This window comes from Delphinapterus leucas, chromosome 4 (genome assembly GCF_059928025.1).
Source record: "Delphinapterus leucas isolate spDelLeu-1000000601 "Yukka" chromosome 4, BTC_Dleu_Yukka2, whole genome shotgun sequence".
NCBI classification, from domain to species: domain Eukaryota; kingdom Metazoa; phylum Chordata; class Mammalia; order Artiodactyla; family Monodontidae; genus Delphinapterus; species Delphinapterus leucas.
The window spans coordinates 52,831,146-52,859,113 of NC_143132.1; the positions used below are offsets into that span (position 1 = coordinate 52,831,146).

Here is a 27,968-nt window from a genome sequence, read left to right on the forward strand (position 1 = left end):
CCCATATAAGGTATATGTAAGTGTAACACAAGCCGGTAAAATCCACTTATTCTGATTATCATTATGACATATTCATATCATTAAATATTGTTACATCTACAAACTTCAGAAAATTATAAACTTTTATGGGGGGAGGAATAAAACATTTGGAAGGCTCTTTGTATATGTAGACATACATTTACATGCACACATCCTTTTTAGAAAAAGGAAAATATTTTTAAATCAATTAAATTTTTTGAGTTAGAAATATTTTCATAGAAAGCTTATATACATAAGTAAGTCACCATCAATTATTTACATCACCATAAAAAATAGGAGAAATGGAATTTATAAGATGTGGCAGTTATACCAGAATCCTCAACGATTGTCTTAAAAAGGCCTTAATATCAATAAAAACGTTACTGCAAAATAAGCACTATTAGTATCCCAAAGGCACACTGCATAGTCTTAAGTTTCTGATGGAAAGATCTAATCCAGAAGGCAAGCTGAGTCCCTCTCCTGGTGTGAAATAAACTAGTGGACAGCTTGGTAGCCCTGTGAAGCAGCATGTGAGCAAATATCTTGTTGGAAAAAAGTATCTTATTTTCTGTGGTTTGACTGTGTTTGTAAAGAGAGTTCAGGGAGTAGGCTGAAATAGTTGATGTTACACCTAGCTGAGGCCCTCAGAGGTAATAATCAGGACTATTTTATCACTCAGGTAAAGCCAGTTTAGGTTTCTGGTAAATGCATATTTGGGGATGTTTCAACAGGGTTTGTGACTTAAAGTTCTTCCTTGAAATTTCTAGTGTAATGCTAACTGGAATTCCTACCAGTTGAAATCATATATGTGAATGATGTCCCTCTGGGCTCAACAATACCTGCATGTTACGGTGCAAACTGTAAAGAAGCTGTGAAAACAGAGCATTTAGGCCACAACTCTTCTCATAACTTGAGTATATGTTTCTGTTAATCCAGAGCTGGTGGTACTGAATGCTATTTTAAATCAGTCATGGCACTCTTCTCAAAGTTGTATTTTAACATTATTTCCTTAAGGGATTTGCTTCCTTCTCCTATATATATTGTAAGATACTGTCTCTCTCCTTCTTCTTGACTTTCACATTTTTTCATCATTCTGGAAATCTACCCTTTCAAATGGAAATACAGTGTTTCAGTGGGTACCCATGGATATATCTGAAATATTGGAATGACTAGAAGTAAATTGGTAAAAACAGCACAGACCAAAATTTGAAATGGTTAATAAAATTTTCCATTTTTCTGAGTTATAGTCAAGTGTAAAACCTTACAAAACTGCTGAGGGATTTTTGCATCTCCCATGCATGTCATCAAGTACAGAACTATTGTGCTGATAATCCTCAAAGCAGCTAAATAATTATCTTGATTCGGAAGTTACAGAATGGACAGCTCTCACTATTAACAAATCTGTGAACTGAGGTTTGAGCTTAAAAGCAAACCCAATCCAGAAATACATAAAAAGGATCATACACCATGATCAAGTGGGATTTATCCCAGGGTTGCAAGGATTGTTCAATGTCCATAAATCAATCAATCAATGTGATACACCATATTAAACTGAAGACTAAAAACCATATGATCATCTTAATAGATGAAAAAAAGCTTTTGATAAAATTCAACATCATTTATGATAAAAACTATCCAGAAAGTGGGTATATAGAGAACATAACCTAAACACAATAAAGACCATAGAGGGCAAACCCACAACTAACATCATACTCAATGATGAAAAGTTGAAAGCATTCTCTCTAAGACCAGGAACAAGACAAGGATGCCACTCTCACCACTTTTATTCAACATAGTTTTGGAAGTCCTAGCCATGGCAATCAGAGAAGAAAAAAATAAAAAGAATCCAGATTGGAAAGGAAGAAGTAAAACTGTCAGTTTGCAGACCACTTGCTACTATACACAGACAATCCTAAAGATGCCACCAGCAAACTGCTAGAGCTCATCAATGATTTCTGTAAAGTTGCAGGATACAAAATTAATATACAGAAATCTGTCTCATTTCTATACATTAACAATGAAATATCAGAGAAATTAAGGAAACAATCCCATTTACCATCACATCAAAAAGAATACAATACCTAGGAATAAACCTACCTAAGGAGGCAAAAGACCTGTACTCTGAAAATTACAAGACACTGATGAAGGAAACTAAAGATGACACTAACAAATGGAAACCATGTTCTTGGATTGGAAGAATCAATATTGTTAAAATGACCATACTACCCAAGGCAATCTACAGATTCAATGCAAGCCCTATCCAATTACCAATGGCATTTTTCAGAGAACAAATAATTTTAAAATTTGTATTGAAACACAAAAGACCTTGAACAGTCGAAACAGAGAAAGAAGAACGGAGCTGGAGGAAGCATGCTCCCTGACTTCAGACTGTACTACAAAGCTACAGTAATCAAAATAGTATGGTACTGGCACAAAAACAGACACATACATCAATGAACAGGATAGAAAGCCCAGAAATAAACCCACACACTTACGGTCAATTAATATATTGGGTTGGCCAAAAAGTTCGTTCAGATTTTTCTGTAAATGTTATGGAAAAAACCTGAACAAACTTTTTGGCCAACCCAATATAACAAAGGAGGCAAGAATATACGATGGAAAAAAGACAGTCTCTTCAATAAGTGGCACTGGGAAAACTGGACAGCTATATGTAAAAGAATGAAATTAGAACATTCTCTAACACCATATACAAAAATAAACTCAATGGATTTAAAAACGTAAATGTTTTTAAAACATTTTAAAACATATAATGTTTTAAAACATAAAAAATGTTTTAAAATGTAAATGTAAGATCAGATACTATAAAACTCCTAGAGGAAAACCTAGGCAGAATGCTTTTTGACATAAACCACAGCAATATTTTTTGATCCATCTCCTAGAGTAATGGATATAAGAGCAAAAAACCAAATGGGACCCAATTCTGTTTTTTTTTTTTTTTTTTGGCTGCACACATGGCATGTGGAACTTCCCCAACCAGGGATCGAACCATGCCCCCTGCAATGGAAGCACAGTCTTAATCACTGGACCACCAGGGAAGTCCAAATGGGACCTAATTAAACTTAAAATATTCTGCACAGCACAGGAAATTATAAACAAAACAAAAAGACAACCTACAGAAGGGGAGAAAATCTTTGCAAATGATGTGACCAAAAAGGGATTAACTTCCAAAATATACAAACAACTCATACAGCTCAATATCAAAAAAAAAACCCAATCAAAAAATGGGCAGAAGACCTAAATAGACATTTCTCCAAAGATGACATACAGATGGCCAAGAGGCACATGGAAAGATGCTCAACACCGCTAATTATTAGAGAAATGCAAATGAAAACTACAATGTGGTATCACCTCACACCAGTCAGAATGGCCATCACCAAAATGTCTACAAATAATAAATGCTGGAGAGAGTGTGGAGAAAAGGCGACCCTCCTACACTGTTGGTGGGAATGTAAATTGGTGCAGTCATTATGGAGAACAGTAAGAAGGTTCCTTAAAAAACTAAAAATTGAGTTACCATATGATCCAGCAATCCCATTCCTGGGCATATATCTGGAAAAGACAAACTAATTCGAAAAGACAGATGCACCTCAGTGTTCATAGCAGCACTGTTTACAACAGCCAAGACGTGGAAGCAACCTAGATGTTCATCAACAGAAGAATGGATAAAGAAGATGTGGAGGACGAGGGGAAGAAGGTGGAAGAGTAAGACGCGGAGATCACCTTTCTTCCCACAGATACACCACAAATACATCTACACGTGTAACAACTCCTACAGAACACCTACTGAACGCTGGCAGAAGACCTCAGACCTCCCAAAAGGCAAGAAACTCCCCATGTACCTGGGTAGGGCAAAAGAAAAAAGAATAAAGAGAGACAAAAGAATAGGGACAGGACCTGCACCAGTGGGAGGGAGCTGTGAAGGAGGAAAGGTTTCCACACACTAGGAAGCCCCTTCACGGGCGGAGACTGTGGGTGGCGAAGGGGGGAGCTTCGGAGCCGCAGAGGAGAGCACAGCAACAGGGGTGGGGAGGGTAAAGTGGGGAGATTCCCGCACAGAGGATTGGTGCGGACCGGCACTCACCAGCGCGAGAGGCTTGTCTGCTCACCCGCCGGGGCGGGCAGGGCTGCGAGCTGAGGCTCAGGCTTGGGCAGAGCGCAGGGAGAGGACTGGGGTTGGCAGCATGAACACAACCTGAAGGGGTTAGTGCACCACGGCTAGCTGGGAGGGAGTCCGGGGAAAGGTCTGGAGCTGCCGAAGAGGCAAGAGACTTTTTCTTCCCTCTTTGTCTCCTGGTGCGCGAGAGGAGGGGATACAGAGAGCTGCTTAAAGGAGCTCCAGAGGTGGGCGTGAGCCGCGGCTGAAAGCGTGGACCCCAGAGACGGGCATGAGATGCTAAGGCTGCTGCTGCAGCCACCAAGAAGCCTGTGTGAGAGCACAGGTCACTATCCACACGTCCCTTCTGGGGAGCCTGTGCAGCCCGCCACTGCCAGGTTCCCGGGATCCAGGGACAACTTCCCCTGGAGAACACACGGTGCGCCTCAGGCTGGTGCAACATCACACTCGCCTCTGCCACCGCAGGCTCGCCCCGTACTCTGTGCCCCTCCCTCCCCTCGGCCTGAGTGAGCCAGAGCCCCCGAATCAGCGTCTCCTTTAACCCCATCCTGTCTGAGCGAAAAACAGACGCCCTCCAGCAACCTACACGCAGAGGCGGGGCCAAATCCAAAGCTGAGCCCCTGTGAGCCGTGCGAACAAACAAGAGAAAGGGAAATCTCTCCCAGCAGCCTCAGAAGCAGTGGATTAAAGGTTCACAATCAACTGGATGTACCCTGCATCTGTGGAATACATGAATAGGCAATGAATCATCCCAAATTGAGGACGGTGTGGATGAAAGGCTCTTGGTGCTGCAGCCAGGAGTCAGTGCTCTGCCTCTGAGGTGGGAGAGCCAACTTCAGGACACTGGTCAACAAGAGACTTCCCAGCTCCACAAAATATCAAATAGCGAAAATCTCCCAGAGACCTCCATCTTAACACCAGCACCCAGCTTCACTCAACGACCAGCAAGCTACAGTGCTGGACACCCTAAGCCAAACAACTAGCAAGACAGCAACACAACCCCACCCATTAGAAGAGAGGCTGCCTAAAATCATAATAAGTCCACAGACACCCCAAAACACACCACCAGACGTGGACCTGCCCACCAGAGAGACAAGATCCAGCCTCATCCACCAGAACACAGGCACTAGGCCCCTCCATCAGGAAGCCTACACAACCCACTGAACCAACCTTAGCCACTGGGGACAGACACCAAAAACAATGGGAACTACGAACCTGCGGCCTGCAAAAAGGAGACCCCAAACACAGTAAGATAAGCAAAATGAGAAGACAGAAAAACACACAGCAGATGAAGGAGCAAGATAAAAATGCACCAGACCTAACAAATGAAGAGGAAATAGGCAGTCTACCTGAAAAAGAATTCAGAATAATGATAGTAAGGATGATCCGAAATCTTGGAAATAGAATGGACAAAATGCAAGAAACAGTTAACAAGGACCTAGAAGAAATAAAGATGAAACAAGCAACGATGAACAACGCAATAAATGAAATTAAAAGTACTCTAGATGGGATCAATAGCAGAATAACTGAGGCAGAAGAACGGATAAGTGACCTGGAAGATAAAATAGTGGAAATAACTACTGCAGAGCAGAATAAAGAAAAAAGAATGAAAAGAACTGAGGACAGTCTCAGAGACCTCTGGGACAACATTAAACGCACCAACATTCGAATTATAGGGGTTCCAGAAGAAGAAGAGAAAAAGAAAGGGACTGAGAAAATATTTGAAGAGATTATAGCTGAAAACTTCCCTAATATGGGAAAGGAAATAGTTAATCAAGTCCAGGAAGCACAGAGAGTCCCATACAGGATAAATCCAAGGAGAAATATGCCAAGACACATATTAATCAAACTGTCAAAAATTAAATACAAAGAAAGCATATAAAAAGCAGCAAGGGAAAAACAACAACACACAAGGGAATCCCCATAAGGTTAACAGCTGATCTCTCAGCAGAAACCCTACAAGCCAGAAGGGAGTGGCAGGACATACTGAAAGTGATGAAGGAGAAAAACCTGCAACCAAGACTACTCTACCCAGCAAGGATCTCATTCAGATTTGATGGAGAAATTAAAACCTTTACAGACAAGCAAAAGCTGAGAGAGTTCAGCACCACCAAACCACCTTTACAACAAATGCTAAAGGAACTTCTCTAGGCAAGAAACACAAGAGAAGGAAAAGACCTATAATAACGAACCCAAAACAATTTAGAAAATGGGAATAGGAACATACATATCGATAATTACCTTAAATGTAAATGGACTAAATGCTCCCACCAAAAGATACAGATTGGCTGAATGGATACAAAAACAAGACCCTTATATATGCTGTCTACAAGAGACCCACTTCAGACCTAGAGACACATACAGACTGAAAATAAGGGGATGGAAAAAGATATTCCATGCAAATGGAAACCAAAAGAAAGCTGGAGTAGCAATTCTCATATCAGACAAAATAGACTTTAAAATAAGGACTATTAAAAGAGACAAAGAAGGACACTACATAATGATCAAGGGATCGATCCAAGAAGAAGATATAACAATTGTAAATATATATGCACCCAACATAGGAGCACCTCAATACATAAGGCAAATACTAACAGACATAAAAGGGGAGATCAACAGTAACACATTCATAGTAGGGGACTTTAACACCCCACTTTCACCCATGGACAGATCATCCAAAATGAAAATAAATAAGGAAACACAAGCTTTAAATGATACATTAAACAAGATGGACTTAATTGATATTTATAGGACACTCCATCCAAAAACAACAGAATACACATTTTTCTCAAGTGCTCATGGAACATTCTCCAGGATAGATCATATCTTGGGTCACAAATCAAGCCTTGGTAAATTTAAGAAAATTGAAATTGTATCAAGTATCTTTTCTGACCACAACGCCATGAGACTAGATATCAAATACAGGAAAAGATCTGTAAAAAATACAAACACATGGAGGCTAAACAATACACTACTTAATAACGAAGTGATCACTGAAGAAATCAAAGAGGAAATAAAAAAATACCTAGAAACAAATGACAGTGGAGACAAGGTGACCCAAAACCTATGGGATGCAGCAAAAGCAGTTCTAAGAGGGAAGTTTATAGCAATACAAGCCCACCTTAAGAAACGGGAACCATCTCGAATAAACAACCTAACCTTGCACCTAAAGCAATTAGAGAAAGAAGAACAAAAAAACCCCAAATTAGCAGAAGGAAAGAAATCATAAACAGCAGATCAGAAATAAATGAAAAAGAAATGAAGGAAACGATAGCAAAGATCAATAAAACTAAAAGCTGGTTCTTTGAGAAGATAAAATGGATAAACCATTAGCCAGACTCATCAAGAAAAAAAGGGAGAAGACTCAAATCAATAGGATTAGAAATGAAAAAGGAGAAGTAACAACTGACACTGCAGAAATACAAAAGATCATGAGAGATTACTACAAGCAACTCTATGCCAATAAAATGGACAACCTGGAAGAAATGGACAAATTCTTAGAAATGCACAACCTGCCAAGACTGAATCAGGAAGAAAGAGAAAACATGAACAGACCAATCCCAAGCACTGAAATTGAAACTGTGATTAAAAATCTTCCAACAAACAAAAGCCCAGGACCAGATGGCTTCACAGGCGAATTCTATCAAACAGTTAGAGAAGAGCTAACACCTATCCTTCTCAAACTCTTCCAAAATACAGCAGAGGGAGGAACACTCCCAAATTCATTCTACGAGGCCACCATCACCTTGATACCAAAACCAGACAAGGATGTAACAAAGAAAGAAAACTACAGGCCAATATCACTGATGAACATAGATGCAAAAATCCTCAACAAAATACTAGCAAACAGAATCCAACAGCACATTAAAAGGATCATACAACATGATCAAGTGGGGTTTATTCCAGGAATGCAAGGATTCTTCAATATATGCAAGTCAATCAATGTGATACATCATATTAACAAATTGAAGGAGAAAAACCATATGATCATCTCAATAGATGCAGAGAAAGCTTTCGACAAAATTCAACACCCATTTATGATAAAAACCCTGCAGAAAGTAGGCATAGAGGGAACTTTCCTCAACATAATAAAGGCCATATATGACAAACCCACAGCCAACATCATCCTCAATGGTGAAAAACTGAAAGCATTTCCACAAAGATCAGGAACAAGACAAGGTTGCCCACTCTCACCACTCTTATTCAACATAGTTTTGAAAGTTTTAGCCACAGCAATCAGAGAAGAAAAGGAAATAAAAGGAAACCAAATCGGAAAAGAAGAAGTAAAGCTGTCACTGTTTGCAGATGACATGATACTATACACAGAATCCTAAAGATGCTACCAGAAAACTAGTAGAGCTAATCAATGAATTTGGTAAAGTAGCAGGATACAAAATTAATGCAGAGAAATCTCTTGCATTCCTATACACTAATGGTGAAAAATCTGAAAGTGAAACCAAGAAAACACTCCCATTTACCATTGCAACAAAAAGAATAAAATATCTAGGAGTAAACCTACCTAAGGAGACAAAAGACCTGTATGCAGAAAATTATAAGACACTGATGAAAGAAATTAAAGATGATACAAATAGATGGAGAGATATACCATGTTCTTGGATTGGAAGAATCAACATTGTGAAAATGACTCTACTACCCAAAGCAATTTACAGATTCAATGCAATCGGTATCAAACTACCACTGGCATTTTTCACAGAACTAGAACAAAAAATTTCACAATTTGTATGGAAACACAAAAGACCCCGAATAGCCAAAGCAATCTTGAGAACGAAAAACGGAGCTGGAGGAACCAGGCTCCCTGACTTCAGACTATACTACAAAGCTACAGTAATCAAGACAATATGCCACTGGCACAAAAACAGAAAGACAGATCAATGGAACAGGATAGAAAGCCCAGAGATAAACCCATGCACATATGGTCACCTTATCTTTGATAAAGGAGGCAGGAATGTACAGTGGAGAAAGGACAGCCTCTTCAATAAGTGGTGCTGGGAAAACTGGACAGCTACATGTAAAAGTATGAGATTAGATCACTCCCTAACACCATACACAAAAATAAGCTCAAAATGGATTAAAGACCTAAATGTAAGGTCAGAAACTATCAAACTCTTAGAGGAAAACAGGCAGAACACTCTATGACATAAATCACAGCAAAATCCTTTTTGACCCACCTCCTAGAGAAATGGAAATAAAAACAAAAATAAACAAATGGGACCTAATGAAACTTCAAAGCTTTTGCACAGCAAAGGGAACCATAAACAAGACCAAAAGACAACCCTCAGAATGGGAGAAAATATTTGCAAACGAAGCAACCGATGAAGGATTAATTTCCAAAATTTACAGGCAGCTCATGCAGCTCAATAACAAAAAAACAAACAACCCAATCCAAAAATGGGCAGAGGACCTAAATAGACATTTCTCCATAGAAGATATACAGACTGCCAACTAACACATGAAAGAATGCTCAACATCATTAATCATTAGAGAAATGCAAATCAAAACTACAATGAGATATCATCTCACACCAGTCTGAATGGCCATCATCAAAAGATTTAGAAACAATAAATGCTGGAGAGGGCGTGGAGAAAAGGGAACACTCTCACACTGCTGGTGGGAATGTGAATTGGTACAGCCACTATGGAGAACAGTATGGAGGTTCCTTAAAAAACTACAAATAGAACTACCATATGACCCAGCAATCCCAATACTGGGCATATACCCTGAGAAAACCATAATTCAAAAAGAGTCATGTACCAAAATGTTCACCTCAGCTCTATTTACAATAGCCTGGAGATGGAAACAACCTACATGTCCATCATCGGATGAATGGATAAAGAAGATGTGGCACATATATACAATGGAATATTACTCAGCCATAAAAAGAAACGAAATTGAGCTATCTGTAAGGAGGTGGATAGACCTAGAGTCTGTCACACAGAGTGAGGTAAGTCAGAAAGAGAAAGACAAATACCATATGGTAACACATATATATCGAATGTAAGAAAAAAAATGACATGAAGAACCTAGGAGTAAGACAGGAATAAAGACAGAGACCTACTAGAGAATGGACTTGAGGATATGGGGAGGGGGCAGGGTGATCTGTGACAAAGCAAGAGAATGGCAGGGACATATATACACTACCAAACGTAAGGTAGATAGCTAGTGGGAAGCAGCCACATATCACAGGGAGATCAGCTCGGTGCTTTGTCAGCTCGCCTGGAGGGGTGGGAGGGAGGGAGACACAAGAGGGAAGAGATATGGGAACATATGTATATGTATAACTGATTCACTTTGTTACAAAGCATAAACTAAAACACCACTGTAAAGCAATTATATCCCAATAAAGATGTTAAAAAAAAAAGATGTGATTTATATGCAGAATGGAATATTATTCAGCCATAAAAACATATGAAATAATGCCATTTGCAGCAACATGGATGGACCTAGAGATTATCATACTAAGTGAAGTAAATCAAAGACAAGTATCATATGCTATCACTTATATGTGGACTCCAAAAAAATGATACAAAGTTATTTACAAAACAGAAACAGACTCTCAGACATAGAAAACAAACTTACAGTTAGCAAAGGGGAAAGGGGCAGGGAGGGATAAATTAGGCGTTTGGTATTAGCTGATATACACTACTATATATAAAATAGATATACAACAAGGACCTACTGAATAGCACAGGAAAGTATATTCAATATCTTATAATAACTATAATGGAAAAGAATCTGAAGGCAAATATACATATATATATTCAGTTTTTATATATATATATATATATATATATTCAGTTATATAACAATCACTTGGCTGTACCGCTGAAACTAAAACATCATTGTAAATCAACTACACTTCAAAAAAAAGTCAAAATACAGTTAATGAAAAAAATACTGATATAGGATAAAAATCTACATAGGAAAAACTTCTGATGTTCATAATTATGAGACAAATATATTTTTTCAGTTGCTCAAAATATGTGTATGTTCACCATAACACAGATATCGGCGACTCTTCCCTCTTCCCTTCTATCCATCCACTCATCCAAGGAACATGTGCTAGGCCCTCTTCTAGACACCTGGGGATAAATCAGTGAACCAAACCACGTGTGTATATTCAAAGCAGTACTCTAGCAGATGAGATAGACAAGCAAATAAATGAATGAAAGGTGCTATGAAGAAACATAAAGCAAAAGAAGGGGATAGAAAGTGACTGTGTAAAGTAGGGGGAGCTATTTTAGATATGGTGGTCGAGGAAGACCTCCCAAAGAAGCAAAGCAGCAACATTCCATTAATAATGGTTATGAGTACGACTTGTATTTACTAAAATGGAACAAGCTTCTACTTGATGACTGGCAGTAGAGCACTGCATGATAGCCCTAAATAAGCTATGAAAATGAATAGTTTGGTGCTAATACTAATTCTAAAGAGATTTCTTCCTTTAATGGAGAAATAAGAGAATGCAGCAGTTCGGTATATAAAGACCTCAATCCCATTTCTCATATCTGATAAGGCAAAACAAAAGTTAGAGAATGAATAGATTCTGAATCACAGAACATGCTTTACTGACATATCAAAGTTAATATTAAGGCTTAATGTTTTCTTTTCCGTGAGACAATTTTGTAGGCATTCTTCTCATAATACATGCTTTATAAGCAAATGCAATGGTGATAAAAATACTTTCTTAGGCTGGCGGTGCTCAATTATACACTGAATAAAAAGGTGCTCCGAAAAGCACTGTACAAACATAAGGTATTATTATTACTATTATTAGCCAACTCACCTGAAGATGAAGGAAGCTGATCATAGTCCTGTGATGTTCTGTTGGATTTGACATTTTCACCTGGTAATCTCCTAGCAGGAGGCAAAGGAACCTGGCCACTTGCTGGATCAAAGAAGGGATCTTAAAAATAAAGATAATTTTCAGATTAAAACTATTATCTCTGCTAACTGGCTAAAGAAAAAAATTAGAAATTCTCTATAAAGATCAACTTTTGAAAATAAAACATTTCATGACTGATAGTACCACTTTCTAATTTGTATATTTTCTAATTTATTCATCACTTGCTCAAATACGCTTTTCCCATTTATTCCTAATTAATACACACTACTAACTTTGTAGTTTTCAGATCTCTTACTTGATGGTAAAATTGTTGATGGTAAAATCTGCTTCTAATTTTAATTTTCTGTCCCAGTCTGTCCTGTACAATGAATAGAAACTGTTGTCAAAGAAAAAAATGGGTTTTGAATTTTGCCTGTAAGAATATTATATCAGTTAATCTGTCTAAGCATTAGGCAGACATAATCTGTAAAATGGACCTGACATTTGGGATTTGTGAGGATTAAATGAATTCATGTCTATGAAATCTCCTGTACATATAATGTGCCTTTTAAAATACTACATTGAGGGCTTCCCTGGTGGCGCAGTGGTTGAGAGTCCGCCTGCCGATGCAGGGGACACGGGTTCGTGCCCCGGTCCGGGAAGATCCCACGTGCCGCGGAGCGGCTGGGCCCGTGAGCCATGGCCGCTGAGCCTGCGCGTCCGGAGCCTGTGCTCCGCAACGGGAGAGGCCACAGCAGTGAGAGGCCCAAGTACCACACACACACACAAAAAATACTACATTGGGCATCCTATGCAAAAAATTGTTAGTTGGCTCACTGGACAATAAATTCAATTATTAAAAATTATGCTATTATTAACATTAAGGTTTGTATAAGTAGTAAAATGTGTTTTTTTTTTTTACCACCTTGACAGAGAGGGGGAATCTGAAATAGTGAAAAATATGAATTGCAGACAAATTAAAAATTATTGTACTTCTTAATTATATTTATTAAAAATAGAATAATGGCAGAAGCTAATGGCAGAGCTAATGGCAGAAAAAGACTGTATCAGTGCTACTATATTAAATCATTAGGACCATAAACCTACCTGGTTTAAAATTAGTAGTATATGAGTTTAAATCCATAGAACGGATTCATCTTCTGAGTAGATGAACATTACCTCTGCAACCTTGGTTCACTAATAATTTATCATCTGCCACCACTGCCATCTCGGGTTCCTCTGTTTTCCTCTCTCATAACACTTTCTTTTATGTCTGCCCGTATCTCCAAAGGTACTGTAAGTTCTTTTCAGGGCAGGAACCTTATCTTACTCAATTGTGTTTGAATTGTATCTCCTAATAGAAACACAGTACCAAGCATACGGCTTGGTAAATAGCCTGCACTTCACAAATATTTACCTTTAACTACCCAAATTAACTCATATTCAGATTTTTCATAAATTCAAATTCTGTGAAATTTGTACTGCTAACGTAAGGCTAAAATTATAACTATTAAAGAAGACCTGATAAATATTTCATTGTTTTAACTTCCATTTGAGTTTGATATTAAAAATATGCAACACTTTGATTATGTGAGAAGGAAATACATGCCTATTTATATTAATTTTGACTAGCTGAAGTCATTATTTCCTTCCCCCATTTGCATACAATTAATTATCTCCAGCTTTACTGGAGACTTTTTATTTTTTAACCTAAGCAAGGCTACTTAATTTGCTTTCATTAATTTTGAGATTAAAGTAAGTCTTAGATTCTGAGTTTTCAATAATTGAAAAGTCAATGGTTCAGCCTCATTAATTTTGTTGAAACATTTTAGGAAGGAATAAGAAGATAAATCAAATTCCATGCAACAAATGTTAGTCTTTTGATTCGGAAGGCTAACCAAAGGAACCAAATGTGGTGATTTCTGCATAAATTTAGAAACTTCCCAAAGATTTACAGCTAAATTTTCAATAAAATTTACTTTCAATTCTTGTTCATTCTAAAACATCACTGATATAATATTAGGTCAGAGAAAAGACTGTCTTTTATAATTACACTTTTTTATTTCCTTAGGGGTAAATTTATAGGTTTGTTAGATATGCTATTTCTAATCGTCTATTTATTTAAGAGTAAACATTAGATTCTGGATACATTATTGAGTCATAAATAGAGTACAAAATATACAGTAGTATGATATTGCTCCATTAATCTGTTGCACCTAAAAGGTCACTAGGTACACTAAAAATATTACCAAAAATAGCACGAATACTTAGTTCAGTTCTGAACCACTACAACGCTTCATGTTAAGTTTGGCTACTGGTCAGGTATAGGGTAAACTGGGCTTCTGTAGCAAGTTATAAAGTTGGAAGCATTCCTGCTTCGATGGGAAAAGATACTATATATAATAATTATTACAGAGAGTACAATAATTACCAAATTTGAAAATCAATAAAGTTTTTAAAAGTAAATTCTTCAAAAATTCCTTAAAGTAAAATTTTAAATCCAGACTTAGGATTAAAACATACAAATTGAAAATGCCATAGCCAATGTACCATTTATATAGTAATACACGTTTGAGAAATGAATGAATGAATAAACACGATGGGATTAGTCTACTCTAAAAAGCAAAGTACAAGTGCCTGTGATTTACAGTATGGTAATGCTAAATTGAAAATTTTTAAGACTTATTTTAAGAGAGTATTAAAAACTAAGGAAACACTGGGAGGGAAAGGTTTACTAACTATGAAAGAAGTGGGGAAATACACATCAATCAAAATTATGCTGTGTAAGAAGGAAACCTATCAAGTGGTTATCTCTGGGAAGAGGCATTATGGAATTTTCTTAATTCTTTTTTTTCCCCCACTATCTATCTAAAACACTTCCAATTTTTTACTCATGCACAGGAAAAGAGGCAAATAAAATTGAACAGTTAAAACAATGGCATCTTTCCTCTGGGGCTGTCCAAAAGCCATCTGAAAGATTTATCAATATTCTGAAAATTTTAAAAGAATATCAATGCTAGATCTAATTGATAGAAGAGGATTTGAAGACCTATTTAGGTGAGACAAAGCTCCTCACTCTTTAACTCACATTCATAACACCCCCATATGTAGTGATCTGGTCACTGATCAAGTCCTCAAGTGTTAGAGAACTCACTACCCCTCTGAGATATAAGAAGTATTAATAATCCAGGAAGCTTCTTAACAGGAATGAAATTTCCCCTCCTAATTCTTCTCACTGGTCAGTCTTTGTCTCAGGAGACATGGAAGAAATCTAATCATTCTTTTACAAATACTGTGGTTGAAAGCAACTCTAATACATACTCAAGATCTTCTCTTCTGTCGGTTAAACATCCTCAGTTCCTTTAATCTACCGTAGTTTACACAGTGTGATTTTACTTCCCTTTCCCATCCTGGCTGCAGTCCTCCAGATATAGCCTAGCCCTGGGTTTCTCCAACTTAAGCATGCATCAGAATCACCCCCAAAGGCTTATGAAAACACAGATTGCTGGGTCCTACTCCCAGAGTTTCTGATTTAGTAAGTCTTGGGTAGGTCTAAAGAATTGGCATTTTTAACAAATTTCTAGGTAGTGTTAATGCTGCTGGTCTCAAGACCACAATTTGAGAACCACGGCTCTACCCATCAATCCTTCAACACCTGAACACAGTAGTCTCCACACTGGCTGAGCCTGGGGGAGGACCTTGCCTCACTCGATCTCTGATTTGAACTCTGTGAGTGCAACCCTCAGAGGGCATGAGAGTCCCTGGTAACTACGTCATGAGTGTGCTTCATAAAGGTCACAGTCAACCAAACCCCTAGAAATCCTTTCCAATAACTGCTACTAATGATCCAAGTTTTCTTTGTATTTTACTTATGCAATTGCATTTCTGGATCCCGTGGAAAACCTTCCTTCATCTCTAATAAAGTCAATCTGGCTAGCTTTTAGAGTTGAATTGTGACTTTAAGATTGGATAAGGACTTCAAAAGAGATTCCAGGTTAGAAATACAGTGAGAAAAAGGTTCAGTAAGGGCTGCCAAATACGTTGTGTATTTTGTGCACTGCACAAAGACATGCAGTAATGGGACTGAGCAGACTTAAATACAGCCTTGGCTTTGTTCCTGGAGCACTGGCACTGGCACAAAGCAGAGGGAGGGGTGCCTATTTCAACCCACCGACACAAAAGAAATGCCTTTTTGTAATTCGGACAAAAGCACATATATGCTAGCAGTAGCCCTGGGTTTGGAGACAGTAAAGTGTAAAGCTTTTTTTGAGGACTCTTCAGGTTTTGTTAAGATATGACTGGCCTGTCCAGAGTAGATGGCTCATGTACAGCAGTGGCCATTACTATTTTGCCAAAAGAAATCTTGCATGAAGGCCTAAAATAGAAAACAGTTAAAAGCAGCATCAGAGCTGTGCCCCTGCTTCGCTTCCCCCGCTTGATCATACAGGAGTCCTAAGGCTCCTTTGCAGAAACACAGGACCCTGTAGTTTGAAAACCACTACTATAGAGCAGCCACTGGGCTATAAGGCTGGAAAGGTGGACCCGACTCAGGTGTGCAGGGCACTGAATGCTGGAATAAAGAGGTAGGTTTGAGTAGGTATTTAGTACAACATCATGGGGATATCCAACCTTTGTCTTTAATTAGGGATAATGATTTCCTCAAGGAAACCAAATCTTCATAATGCCAGAAAAGGCTTATCATTACACTGGACTAAAATTTTACAGATTAAACTATAGTGAAAATAATAGCAGTAAAGTGCTCATACAGTCCATTTAAATTTAGCAATCACCGTTGTTTACCTTGTATGGTTCTACAGCTATTAAGTTAAACTTCTGTTTAGCATTTATAGTGTATTCTTTCATGAAGTTCAGTTCAGCATGAAGAACTGCTTTTGTAAATTTTCTGTTACACTTCTTTAGACAGCGTAATGTGTTGAATACTTTGCAAAATGATACAGTCAAGTGCTTATTTAAAGCTGAAAGAAACTTTCATGTTCTACGATATCATTATGTTAAGACAAATTAAAATACTTCTTTTGAAAAAGATGTGGTCTATACATGTGGCTTAAAATTGAATAAAAACAGTTGACTCATTGGATCTCATAAAGGATCTGACAACAGACTAGAAATTTGTCCAGTTAATTATATGAGACTGGAAAGGGGGGAAAAGTTGCCATTTGTTTCTCAGAAGTATTTATTATCGAGGGATATCAACATTACTTGAATGGAATTAGAATACTTCCATGCATAAAAGGAGTTCAAGAGAGAGCCAACAGGTTCAAATGACCCTACTCTGGTCCCATGTTAGCCTCACACCACAGGTTAAGGATAACCGCTACTGAGCCTACCTGGCAGCCAAGCAAAGCTATATATGAAATAAAACAGTTTATACAACTTTCATTCTAATAAAAGGGGGCCTTTTTATTTTGAAGTGACTTTTTTAGTAATCTTGAGAAAAAACTTTTTGAAGATGTTTACAAAAGCAATATGAACAATGAAATGATGATAAAGAACTGAAATATTTTACAATTAATTCATTTGATAAAAACAGGTTAAAGTGTGTGTTTGTGTAAAAAAGTGTAAGAATTAAGTCAAGCCTGGAAAGCTTGACTTAATTTTAAAAGAAGGCACTACATTTAACTTTCATTTAATGGGGCTTAAATTACATATATGAAAGGTGATAGGTACCTTATAGGAATCTGGCTAGAAATTATCCAGAAGTTTGCCTTGGGCAAGGTTAAGTTTACTAAGATTTAGAGATATTCATTTTTTAAAAAAAATTTATTGGAGTATAGTTGCTTTACAATGTTGTGTTAGTTTCTGCTGTATATATTCATTTTTAAATGTTAATTAAAGTCCATGTATAAAACAAAGATTTGAATAAGTATAAGTGAAAAAGATAGCAAAATGTTAGCGGGTATATGTAGCTATATGAATAAGAGCCTAATAATTATCCATGCTTTCTGCTTGGATTAGAAGGGTTATGAACCTTGCTCTTTGAGTGGCAGCATTCAGTGAATTAATCTGATCCATGAAGGCAGGGAGGCATCTCACAGAGTGGGTGACACAGAGGACAATTCAATATTTACTGACGAAAAATTATTCCTTGAAGATAAACTACTTTTAGAAACTGAAGCTATATATTCCAAGTTATATGTCTATAATTTTGTGGGTCATATCTACAAACTGCCTCAAACTTCTGAATTATCAAACCAAATGGAAAAAAAATGAGAAAAATGTTAAAGGTGAATTATAATGGTTAAGATTCCCAAGTTTTCAAAGAAGAATGTAGGTGGCCAAAGGACAAAGTGAGCACTCTTAGAAGGCTTTCATGATTTATCTCATACACAAATGTAAAGCAGTTGTTAAAAAAAGAAAATCTTTACCCTATGTTTAACCAAACCAAGTCGAGGAGGCAGACATTTCAGAGTACAGATCACAGTATCACCAGTAGGACTGATGGGAACAATTAATATCAGCAGATTCAACATAACTGAATTTTTTTTTTCCTGATAATTCTGACTAGTGGAGTGGATGGTTTATTAAGTCTTTTTATTTCTACTCCTCACTTGAGTTCTTTTTTAAAAACTATTAATATTTCCTTGAAGACCAATAATTTTAGTAGATACATTGAGGCATTAAAAATCAAAACAGTAACAAAACAATAAAATGCAGATATTTCAGAAAAACATATCTATTAATGTTACAACAATATAATTTACCAAGATATTACGTTTTTGAATAAAATTATGACCCTAAAGCATATTTAGTAAAAATTTTTAAACACATTGTTTGAAAAAAATATTGCACTCAGAATTAGGAGAAAGTCTAAATTTGTCCCCATCACTTTTAGCCCAAAAACAGAGCACTTCTGGTTCTCACCTTTTGTAACATACAGGTGTTATTTGATAATCTCTTCAGCGCCATTTCTGAATTCTATGATTCCTTGTTGCTTTTGCCATTTTTGTAATCCTTTTGCCATTAAACCAAACAATTGACAGACAAACCTATCCAACTGCTGTTTTCCCCACCCAGGGATTTTTCAGCTTGGGAGCTAGAAACCAATGAATCACTAATGCTTATTTGACAGTATCATCTTAGAAATATTTTTGCTTTCAGTGAAAAGGTTTGCTTGGTTTTTCCCTCCTACCTGAAGGAAGGAGGAAAAGGTCCTGTCCTGAGGATGGTCGGCTACTGGAGCCAGGAGGTTTTGAATGTTCGATGAGACTATGCCTTGCGGGAGGTGGGGGAGGTGGGAGGGATGGGGGGAGGGCATCAAAAGCATCTTCACCTGCATTGAAAGAAAGGTCAGTATCAACAGCAGAACTTCATTAATCAAGACACAGTATCAGGCAAAAATAATGATTTTCTCTTGCTGCTTATAAACAACTTCACCTGCAGTGTTTACCCAGCAGTTCACTGACTTTGTTAATGGGAGCTGATTATTTTCTAGGAGGTGTTTGGAGAGAAACACAGACACACAAACACACATGTGTGCATACAGACTTTTTCGATCTCTCAGCCCTTTCTATTAAAAAGCAGTATTTCAGGTTATGAAACAGCTTATTATTCACTTGTAACCTTTATAATATTAAGACATTGGAGGTCTGAACTAAATATATTACAGATCACATCATCAAAACAGAATTTTTGTGTAACAATAAGAGTTCACAGCCTCTAATTAGAAAATCACACTATGCACAAAAATTTAATGTCACAGAATAGTTTAGATTATCTTTTCAAAGTTTGCTCCACGGCATTTTAATTCATTTAAACTAATGCTCCATATATTTCATTGTCAAAATATACAGAAAATGCACCTGCAGTAGAGGAATATGATCTTTTTCTACTTACCAGATATCTCTAGGGAGAAACAGTTAAATATATCAATAGAACTACCTCTTGTGGTGGTCGCAAAGCTAGTTATTTATATTTGCATAGTTCCCAACTTTAGTAGCTGTAGAATACTGCAGTATGCTTTTATGTCTACTTGTGTTTCCCCTGCCACGCCTTACTATCCTATTCATATTTTCCCTCATCTTGATTCTTTAAAAAATAAAATTGCAGTGTATGTATTTTTGTAAGCACTCACAAATACTTTGTGAATGAAACAGGGTATAAATACCTACATCTTCTAGTAATAAAAATTCTCATGGGTTTAAATACATTGACTTAAATATAAAGGTATATTTAAATATAAACGGTTTCACCACTCATCCAGCTTGCCTTGCAAAAAGTATTCGAAATTTTTTCTCTAATGGTCATAAATATTTTTCTAATGTAAAATATATGAAGGTATAGGAGAGAGAAAGAAAGAGCTTTGTTATCATTCCAACCTTCAGCTATTTCCTACATTATCTCATTTATTCAAATCCTTTATCAGCCCCTAAATGTCAGGCACCATGCTAGGCACATGGGTAATGTGAAGATCAAAATCATAAGTCCTCGACCCCAAGGAGCTTGGATTCCACAATGAGACCTAAGAAAAGTTCACAGAAGACTCACAGGTGAATAGGTCCCAGAGGGAGAGAGAGATGCATTGTAAGAGGGAAGAGGAATGCAGACAGTGGCATTCAGCAAGGTATTACCAAGAACAGGAAGGCCTGGGATATCAGGGCCTCAAAAACATTTGTTCATCAAATACAGGGATGGTGTCTACTAGGCAGAGTGAATAGCATAAATAAAATATGAGATGTACATGAAGAGCCAAAGGAAGGATGAGTTAAAAAGGTTGGAACATTTATCTGCATTGTCCAATATGGTAGTAACTATCCACATATAGCTATTTAGTTTAAATTTAAATTAACTAAAATTCAGTTCTACAGTCACACATATAGGTCTTTTATGTCACCACATAAAGTTCTATTGGACAGTGCTGATCTAGTCATAAAGACTTGGGTAATAGGTCAAAAACAGCATACAGGAAGAAGTGGAAGAGAAAAAGACTATAGGTAAAGAAGGAAGTTGGGAGGTGCTTGTAATCCACGTAGGTGAGAGTAAAGCACTGAACTGAATGTCTTGCTCCTGCAAGACATTCAACTGTATAACCGGAAACACCAGTTTATGGGAAAAAAAAATGGAGAGGTTCATTTCTAGTAGCCTAATGATTCAGATAAGCTTATAAATGAACCTTCATTATACATTATTTTATGCTATGGTGACTCATTATTGTGAAGCCTTAACTTGTGAAGGTTTCTTAATTGTCCTCTTCTAAAAATAGGGTGAGAAGCTTCCTACCTGGAATTAATGAAATAAACAGACACCTGCACTGGCCAATTTTAACATAAATACACATCTGTGTGTACCTTCACACATGTACACATACACACACATTAAGTGTACTTCATGGTAAAATTTGAAACAAAGAAACTGAGATTCTTTGGATGTGTTCTAGTTGCAGTGATTATAAGACAGAATTTATTTGCAGCTCTCTACAATAAAATATATAATTTCCCAAATGTAATTAGCTAAGTGGAAGTGGGTCATTTTATATTGAAAGAAAAAGGAAGTACGCATTCATTAAGAATTATACTTAAAGAAAATCTCAGACGAATGCTTCAAATCTTTTAGAACACAAGCACCTGGGGGAATGAACAATGCCCTCATAAGATTTTGTAGACTGCATTTAGTACATGAAGAGACAGCTTGATAAATCCCTAACTGATGCCAGCTATTTACACCACTGCTTCCGTCATCTAAATGGAATAATGGTCACATGAACCGAGAGCCACTATCACCTGGAGATTCCATTCTAATTCAGACAGATTTATAACCTAGTGAGTCTACATTGCACTGAACTAAGAATTCTGGTAATTCAGATATTAATTGGAAGAGGTGGCAGGGAGGCTTGCTTGAAATTGTTTTAAAGGTTTCGACCTAATGGAGGGATGAGAAGATCATAATCAGAGGGCGTCCTGTTGAGTGAAGAACCATGCTTTGGATTGTCCCGAGTTGGAGGCCTGGCAGGTGGTAATGGCACTGGATCAGAGGCTGAATCAAAAACATCTCCTAGAGGATAACACAAAATCTTAATGTATTTTCAGTACAACAATGGCATGGAATTTTGCCTTTAAATTCTGACCATTAAGACATAGACTACAAAGAGAATATGTCTTATACATACCCTTTAAATATATGCCTAACTCAGGGATGTTTGATTTCTTCATCTCTGAAGACGTACCGTGTGTTCCATTCAATATGCAGTGACCGTTATCACAAGACCTAAAGCAGAAATCAAAGGACAAAAATCATAAGGATAATTACTTTCCATTTAAAAGTCATTTGGGGGTGGGGAGATGATGGGAACTAGCAACACTGCTCATGTAATAAAGTTAGGATATAAATATAATTAATTTCCTTTTCTAGAGAAAGTAAAGTAATATTATCTAGATACTTGAATACTTTTACAAAGCAGAAGTAAATATTCCATGGAAGACAAAGGTTTTCTTTCTTTTTTTAAGTGAAACTAAGAATCACAAGGGCCACAAAATAGCTGATACCCTAAACACACCTGTGGAATTAACATCATTTTGGAAGATTTCAATATTACCTTATCAAGGTTTTGAAGAAGAAAATGTAATATGCAGGCAAAAAATATGTAAAAGTCCCAATGACATCATTACTGGTTAATGGTACTTAACAGTATATTCTTATTTCTGTAAGTTAAGCTTTCCTTATTATAAACTAGAGCCTGTCAAGGAAGGAGAATTATTAAATATTCAGAAAGTCCATTAAAATTCAGATAGGCATATTCAAAGACCTAGAGTCTGGAGTATAATATCACCACTGCCATGAACAAAACTGGCACTTCTGACAACTGTAGAGAAATGACTTTAGCAAAGGCCTTGGGTACACAACAAATATTTTAATCTGGGTGTCTGTAAAAGGATAATACTAGAAAAAAGTGGGGGTTTTTTGGTTTTATTTTTTTGCGGTACGCGGGCCTCTCACTGTTGTGGCCTCTCCTGTTGCGGAGCACAGGCTCCGGACACGCAGGCTCAGCGGCCATGGCTCACGGACCCAGCCGCTCCGCGGCATGTGGGATTTTCCCAGACCGGGGTACGAACCCGCGTCCCCTGCATCGGCAGGCGGACTCTCAACCACTGTGCCACCAGGGAAGCCCTAAAAAAAGTGTTTTTATTGTTGGTATTAATGCTTTCGAATCATACTATGAATGCAATGCACAAATCCGGGGCACAGGAAGGTAGCAGCAGGAAGAGAAGGCACGGAGCGTATTTTGTCTTCAGAATATAGCTGTGTAGCAGCTGACTATCTGCTCACCAAGTTACTGTGCTCACAAAGAGCTACAGAAGGCAGAGTTTCTATTTTACTTTCCCCTGATTTACTCTGAATTCTTGGGGCAAAGTAAAAGTACATACATAATGGAGGAGATATTGGACATTTGAATAGTTATTGCAAAGTGCTTCATCTGAAATTCATTTCCATTCTCTCTGGTGGCCACATCTCTTTAAGGGGCCAGAGATGGTTCATTTAAAAATAGTTATCATGTATTGAATTTTCATAGTAATGATGGATTTTTACTGAAATGGAATTATTCATCTATGAATAATATGGTTTATGAATCTATGAATAATATGGTTTAACTTTTTCCATATACTGACAATTTAGTTCTCCTGATGTTCCAAAGAGAGGAAAAACATAGGAGGAAAGGATGTGTCTAAGTTTAAAGAGTGCTTTGTAGAGGATATAAGAAGATACTTCACCCATTGACTTTCAAGAACAAATTAGACAGAAAATTCACTCCAATTAAGATTAGGGATTATCAACATTTACCCTACTTCTCTGTAACTGTAGAAAGATGGTAATGGTGGTCATAAATCAAATTTATTTTCAGGATTTGGGAGGCCTGCCACCAAAAATCTCATCCAGTATGATGCAACAATTAAAATTTAAAGTATTAAAATTATACCACTCACTTATCCAGTGGTGAAAAAAAATGAGGTCCCAAGGAGACCAAAAAAGCTCATCTTATTTCAGTTTTTTAAAATTACTACACATTTGTAAGAGCCAAGGGAACTGAAAATTGTAAAAATTTATACTTGATGTAAAGGAATAACTTTTTTCTCTAATAACAATAGTAGACATTTGGTTCTTCTAACATAACAAATTATTATCTCTCAGTTATTTCTCTGTCTTCTCAATGTTACCAACAAATGTCCTAAAGACCAGAAATCAGCAAAGAAAGGTTTGGTTCTTGCTTTGAAATATGAAGCCCTGGACAGCAAAGTGTTAATAACCATGGTTAATAATTCTGCATAGTGTTGATAATTCTAACCTTGTAACTCACTAAGGCAGATCTCTGGTTTAAATGGAGTTTTGCTTCTCTTTTCCAAGTACTGCAATACAATACTTGAAGAAAGGCATTAAAACATTTTTTAGACTTTTCATCTGAAAAGAAAGGAACACTCCACTCATAAAATGCTTTCTGTTGATTGACTTGACCTCAAAAGGAAATGGCACACTAAGTAAAGATGACATAGATGACTGAAGTGTTAAACAGCTCTCCTATTCCTCAGTCAGTAAAGAGATACTGAAAGGCAAGAAGGCTGGGCCACCAGCAGTAGCTGAGCCCTCTTCTGTATGTGCCAAGCAGAGCTCCAGGGATGTAATTAGACAAAGAAAACTGGAGCTCAGAAAATAAGTCTGAAACTGAGATTTGACTTACTGAGTACTTCATATATGTCAATTAGATTTAAAAAAACAAAAATAATATTAGATTATGATTTACTAATTCAATTATATAAACACACAATTGTCCTTCTACTTAAAGACAAACTAATGTTTCAATACACACCACCCATTTTCAATAACTCCTATACCTCCATGGGGCTGCTACTTCAAAGACCAAGGATGTCTCCATAACAGTGAGAATAAACAACTGACAAGAAGAAAACAGAACACAATTCCTCACATTCTTGTTTGATCCAAGGAAAAGTAAAATAGTACCTGATAAAAATAGCTAAGGGAAATAATTTTTTTCAATTCTTCGAGATCTGAAAATCAATATAGATTATACTAGTCCTTACTTCATGAAGAACAATTCTAAGGAAGGTTGGTATAATACCTTATTTTCTAAGCACTAATTTTTCTTCATGAGATATGTGCTTAGAACTGATAAAATGCATTGAAAATAGCTTATTGAAAATTCATGAATTAATCACCACTATATGTAACCTACAGCAAAGTTTTACTACAGTACAATTTGTTTTTTGGGGAGAGGGGCAACAAATTATTCCATTAGACTTACCAGTCAACTAATTTAGTCAAAGGACTTCCTAGTTAATAGAAATCTACATCTTTTCATTTTCTCTGAAAGGCCATGGAGAAAAATAGTATTATAGGTAGAGGAGGCTTTGAGCAAGAAGTCAAGGGTTTTTATTAAACAGATGTGATTCAGTTGTTTAAAAACAAATGCCATAAATGATAATGCTTTCTGCAGACGTGAGGTGATGATAAATGGCCCATATTCTTACCTAGGAGGAGGTTTTACATTATGACAATGAGATGGTTGTGAATTCAGGGAAACAGGATGGGATGAAGGAATCTTGTATTCATCGTCATCTTCCTCTACTGGGTCTCTTGTTTTCTCTGAAAGGGAATTTGCTAATGGACCAGTACACCTACCAGAGGGAAAAAAAAAATCCAGTCTAGTTTTAGCATAATAATTCAGGACAGGCAAGTCTGATGTGACATATTCAAATCAAAGAAACTACTTTGTCACTTGTGTTCATTTTTCAATTACAGGGTAACATCAGAAGGGCTGTTCTTATACTAAATACAAATTAAAAGGACTTTTAAAACTCTTGATGAAATAGGAGTTTTCATACTTATAATTTTAAAATGGCACAATAAGAGAAGCTAGTAACCTGTCAAATAAAATAAAAAGGTCCTGGAGTTGTAAGTGAATGCATAAAATTATTTACACCAAAGCTATTAAAATATTAACATTTTGTTCCTATTTAACTTAAATTGGTAAATTAAGATGATACATATGCAAGATTATTTTATATATTAATGAAGTATTTATAGAAAGTTCAACTGTCTCTTATGAATATAACTTATAGTTGAAAAAATCCAGTTAAGTGAAACAATTCTTTCTCCCGTGAAGTTACAATTCAGATAGTTGGTGTTGGGACAAAAATTAACAAAGATCTAAAAATGACTGGAACAATCAGAAGTAGATAATAAGAGAACTTTATAAGTCTTTAAGGTAGAGGCCATTATTTTTATGGCTTAAATTCCCTGGCTAAGTAAAAAAGAATGCAAATATGTAAAACAATTACCTAATATCAAAAGAAATTCCCAAGCATTTTACTCATCCATTGAGTAAACAAAGCCAATTAATAACAAAACGACAAAAACGTACTTTTTTTTAAACAGTTGTTGCTAATGGAGTTTATCCTAAGCTGATGCCAGTGAGAAACACCAAAGTAGAAACACACAAACCTACCCTGACCAACTTTAGGACAACCAACCTGTTTGCAGGACACTGGAGGTACATATGGATCCAAACCTATTTTTAAATCATGAACCTCAAGACAAATCTGTTTCGTTAAATTTTTTTTTTTTTTTTAATATTTGTGACTGCAATTTTGAAGCACCTTCTGTAGAGGGAGCAAGAGGCCTTTGGTATATGAACCATCAAGGCTGAAAAAACTTTTTCATTTTTATTTCTCCTAACTAGTTCGAATGAAAAGAACTTTAAGGGTTTTTCTCTGTGCCCACTGCAAGAAGACATTTTGAAAAACCTAAAAGTTTTCAAATTTCAACTATATATCTGAGTCTCTAGGAAGTTCAGAGATGAAAGAAAAAATCTCTCCTAAGATTTTTCAAGTGTGTTTTTATCTGTCTTTGAAGACTTTTTCAATACCGATTTTTGAATTCTTGTTTGTTTGAGCGACCTTGGAATTCAAATGACAGTTTATGGTGAAATGAAAGCACAATGATACAGTGACAGGAAGTCCACTGTCACCACCCAGAGCACAAGCTAACAACCTTATTAATAACTTAAGGGTTACACCTACCATGGTGTAACCTTGGAAGATGTACATCCCAAATGAAGGCCAGTGAGTACACGGACTGCAAAATGGTGATTTGATGGGAATTACAGCAGGGATTTCAAACATCACCTTTTCATAAATTCTTATAAACATGGATATAAATTTAGCTGACTCAAGGGCCAAAGTGGGTTCTGTTAGCAAAAGAAATGAGAAAAATACACATCCTTTCTATGTCCTACTATATTGTCATGTACAAGGAATTTTTTTTCCTTTGCAATTTAAGCATATACTGTATAAAAGAAAAAGACTTACTGACCAAATATTCAACAACCACATCAATGTCAGGAATGTTCTATCTGCCTGTTGCAGCTTAGTTCCAAAGATTTAAGAGTTTTCAAAGAAGCACTGCACTATGACACAAGAATGGGTGATTTGTGAAACCACATTTGTTCTGGCTGATTCTATATTTTATCTTCAATGATAAAAGAATTTAATCAGGGTAGCTTCCCCCTACTCTTTAGCTTTGCTGCAAATCAACAGATGGAGTATCCTGAAGAAAATGAAAAGCAAAGCTTATCTAATATTTAATGGAATTATAGGGGCTTACTGCTAAAACTTACTAGTCGCAGGTAATTAGCTTAAATGGATTTTAGTGAATTATACTAGAAGTGAAGAAAGGCTTCGAGTGGCATTTGTTGCGTATCTAAATCTGAAAAAAAAATGCCTAGATATCTTATCACCATTTTAATAAAGTTCTAAAGAGTCATATTTTATCTTATATTTTAAAGCAAACTTTTTATATTAGTATAATATTCTAGTTAAAAATAAGCCAATTTATAAGAATATCATTCCAGTGCACTTTATTCAGTATTATATAAATTTTTATACAAAATTGATCTTATTCAATTCTGAAGGGAAAAATAAAAGCAATTTCTATCATGTAAAAAAGGGA

General features: G+C 36.5%; 1 protein-coding gene across 2 annotated transcripts in view; it reads right to left on the bottom strand.

Moving 5' to 3' along the window:
• Positions 1-27,968, bottom strand: part of CBLB (Cbl proto-oncogene B) — a 214,259-nt gene that overhangs the window by 11,923 nt on the left and 174,368 nt on the right. For both annotated transcript variants that reach the window (XM_022594278.2, XM_089910515.1), the window contains exons 14-18: positions 25,490-25,636; positions 22,120-22,217; positions 21,873-22,004; positions 19,147-19,287; positions 11,958-12,077 (exon numbers count right to left, since the gene is read on the bottom strand). In XM_022594278.2, coding sequence (XP_022449986.1) covers positions 11,958-12,077; positions 19,147-19,287; positions 21,873-22,004; positions 22,120-22,217; positions 25,490-25,636 — 638 coding nt within the window. The remainder of the gene's footprint in view (positions 1-11,957; positions 12,078-19,146; positions 19,288-21,872; positions 22,005-22,119; positions 22,218-25,489; positions 25,637-27,968) is intronic.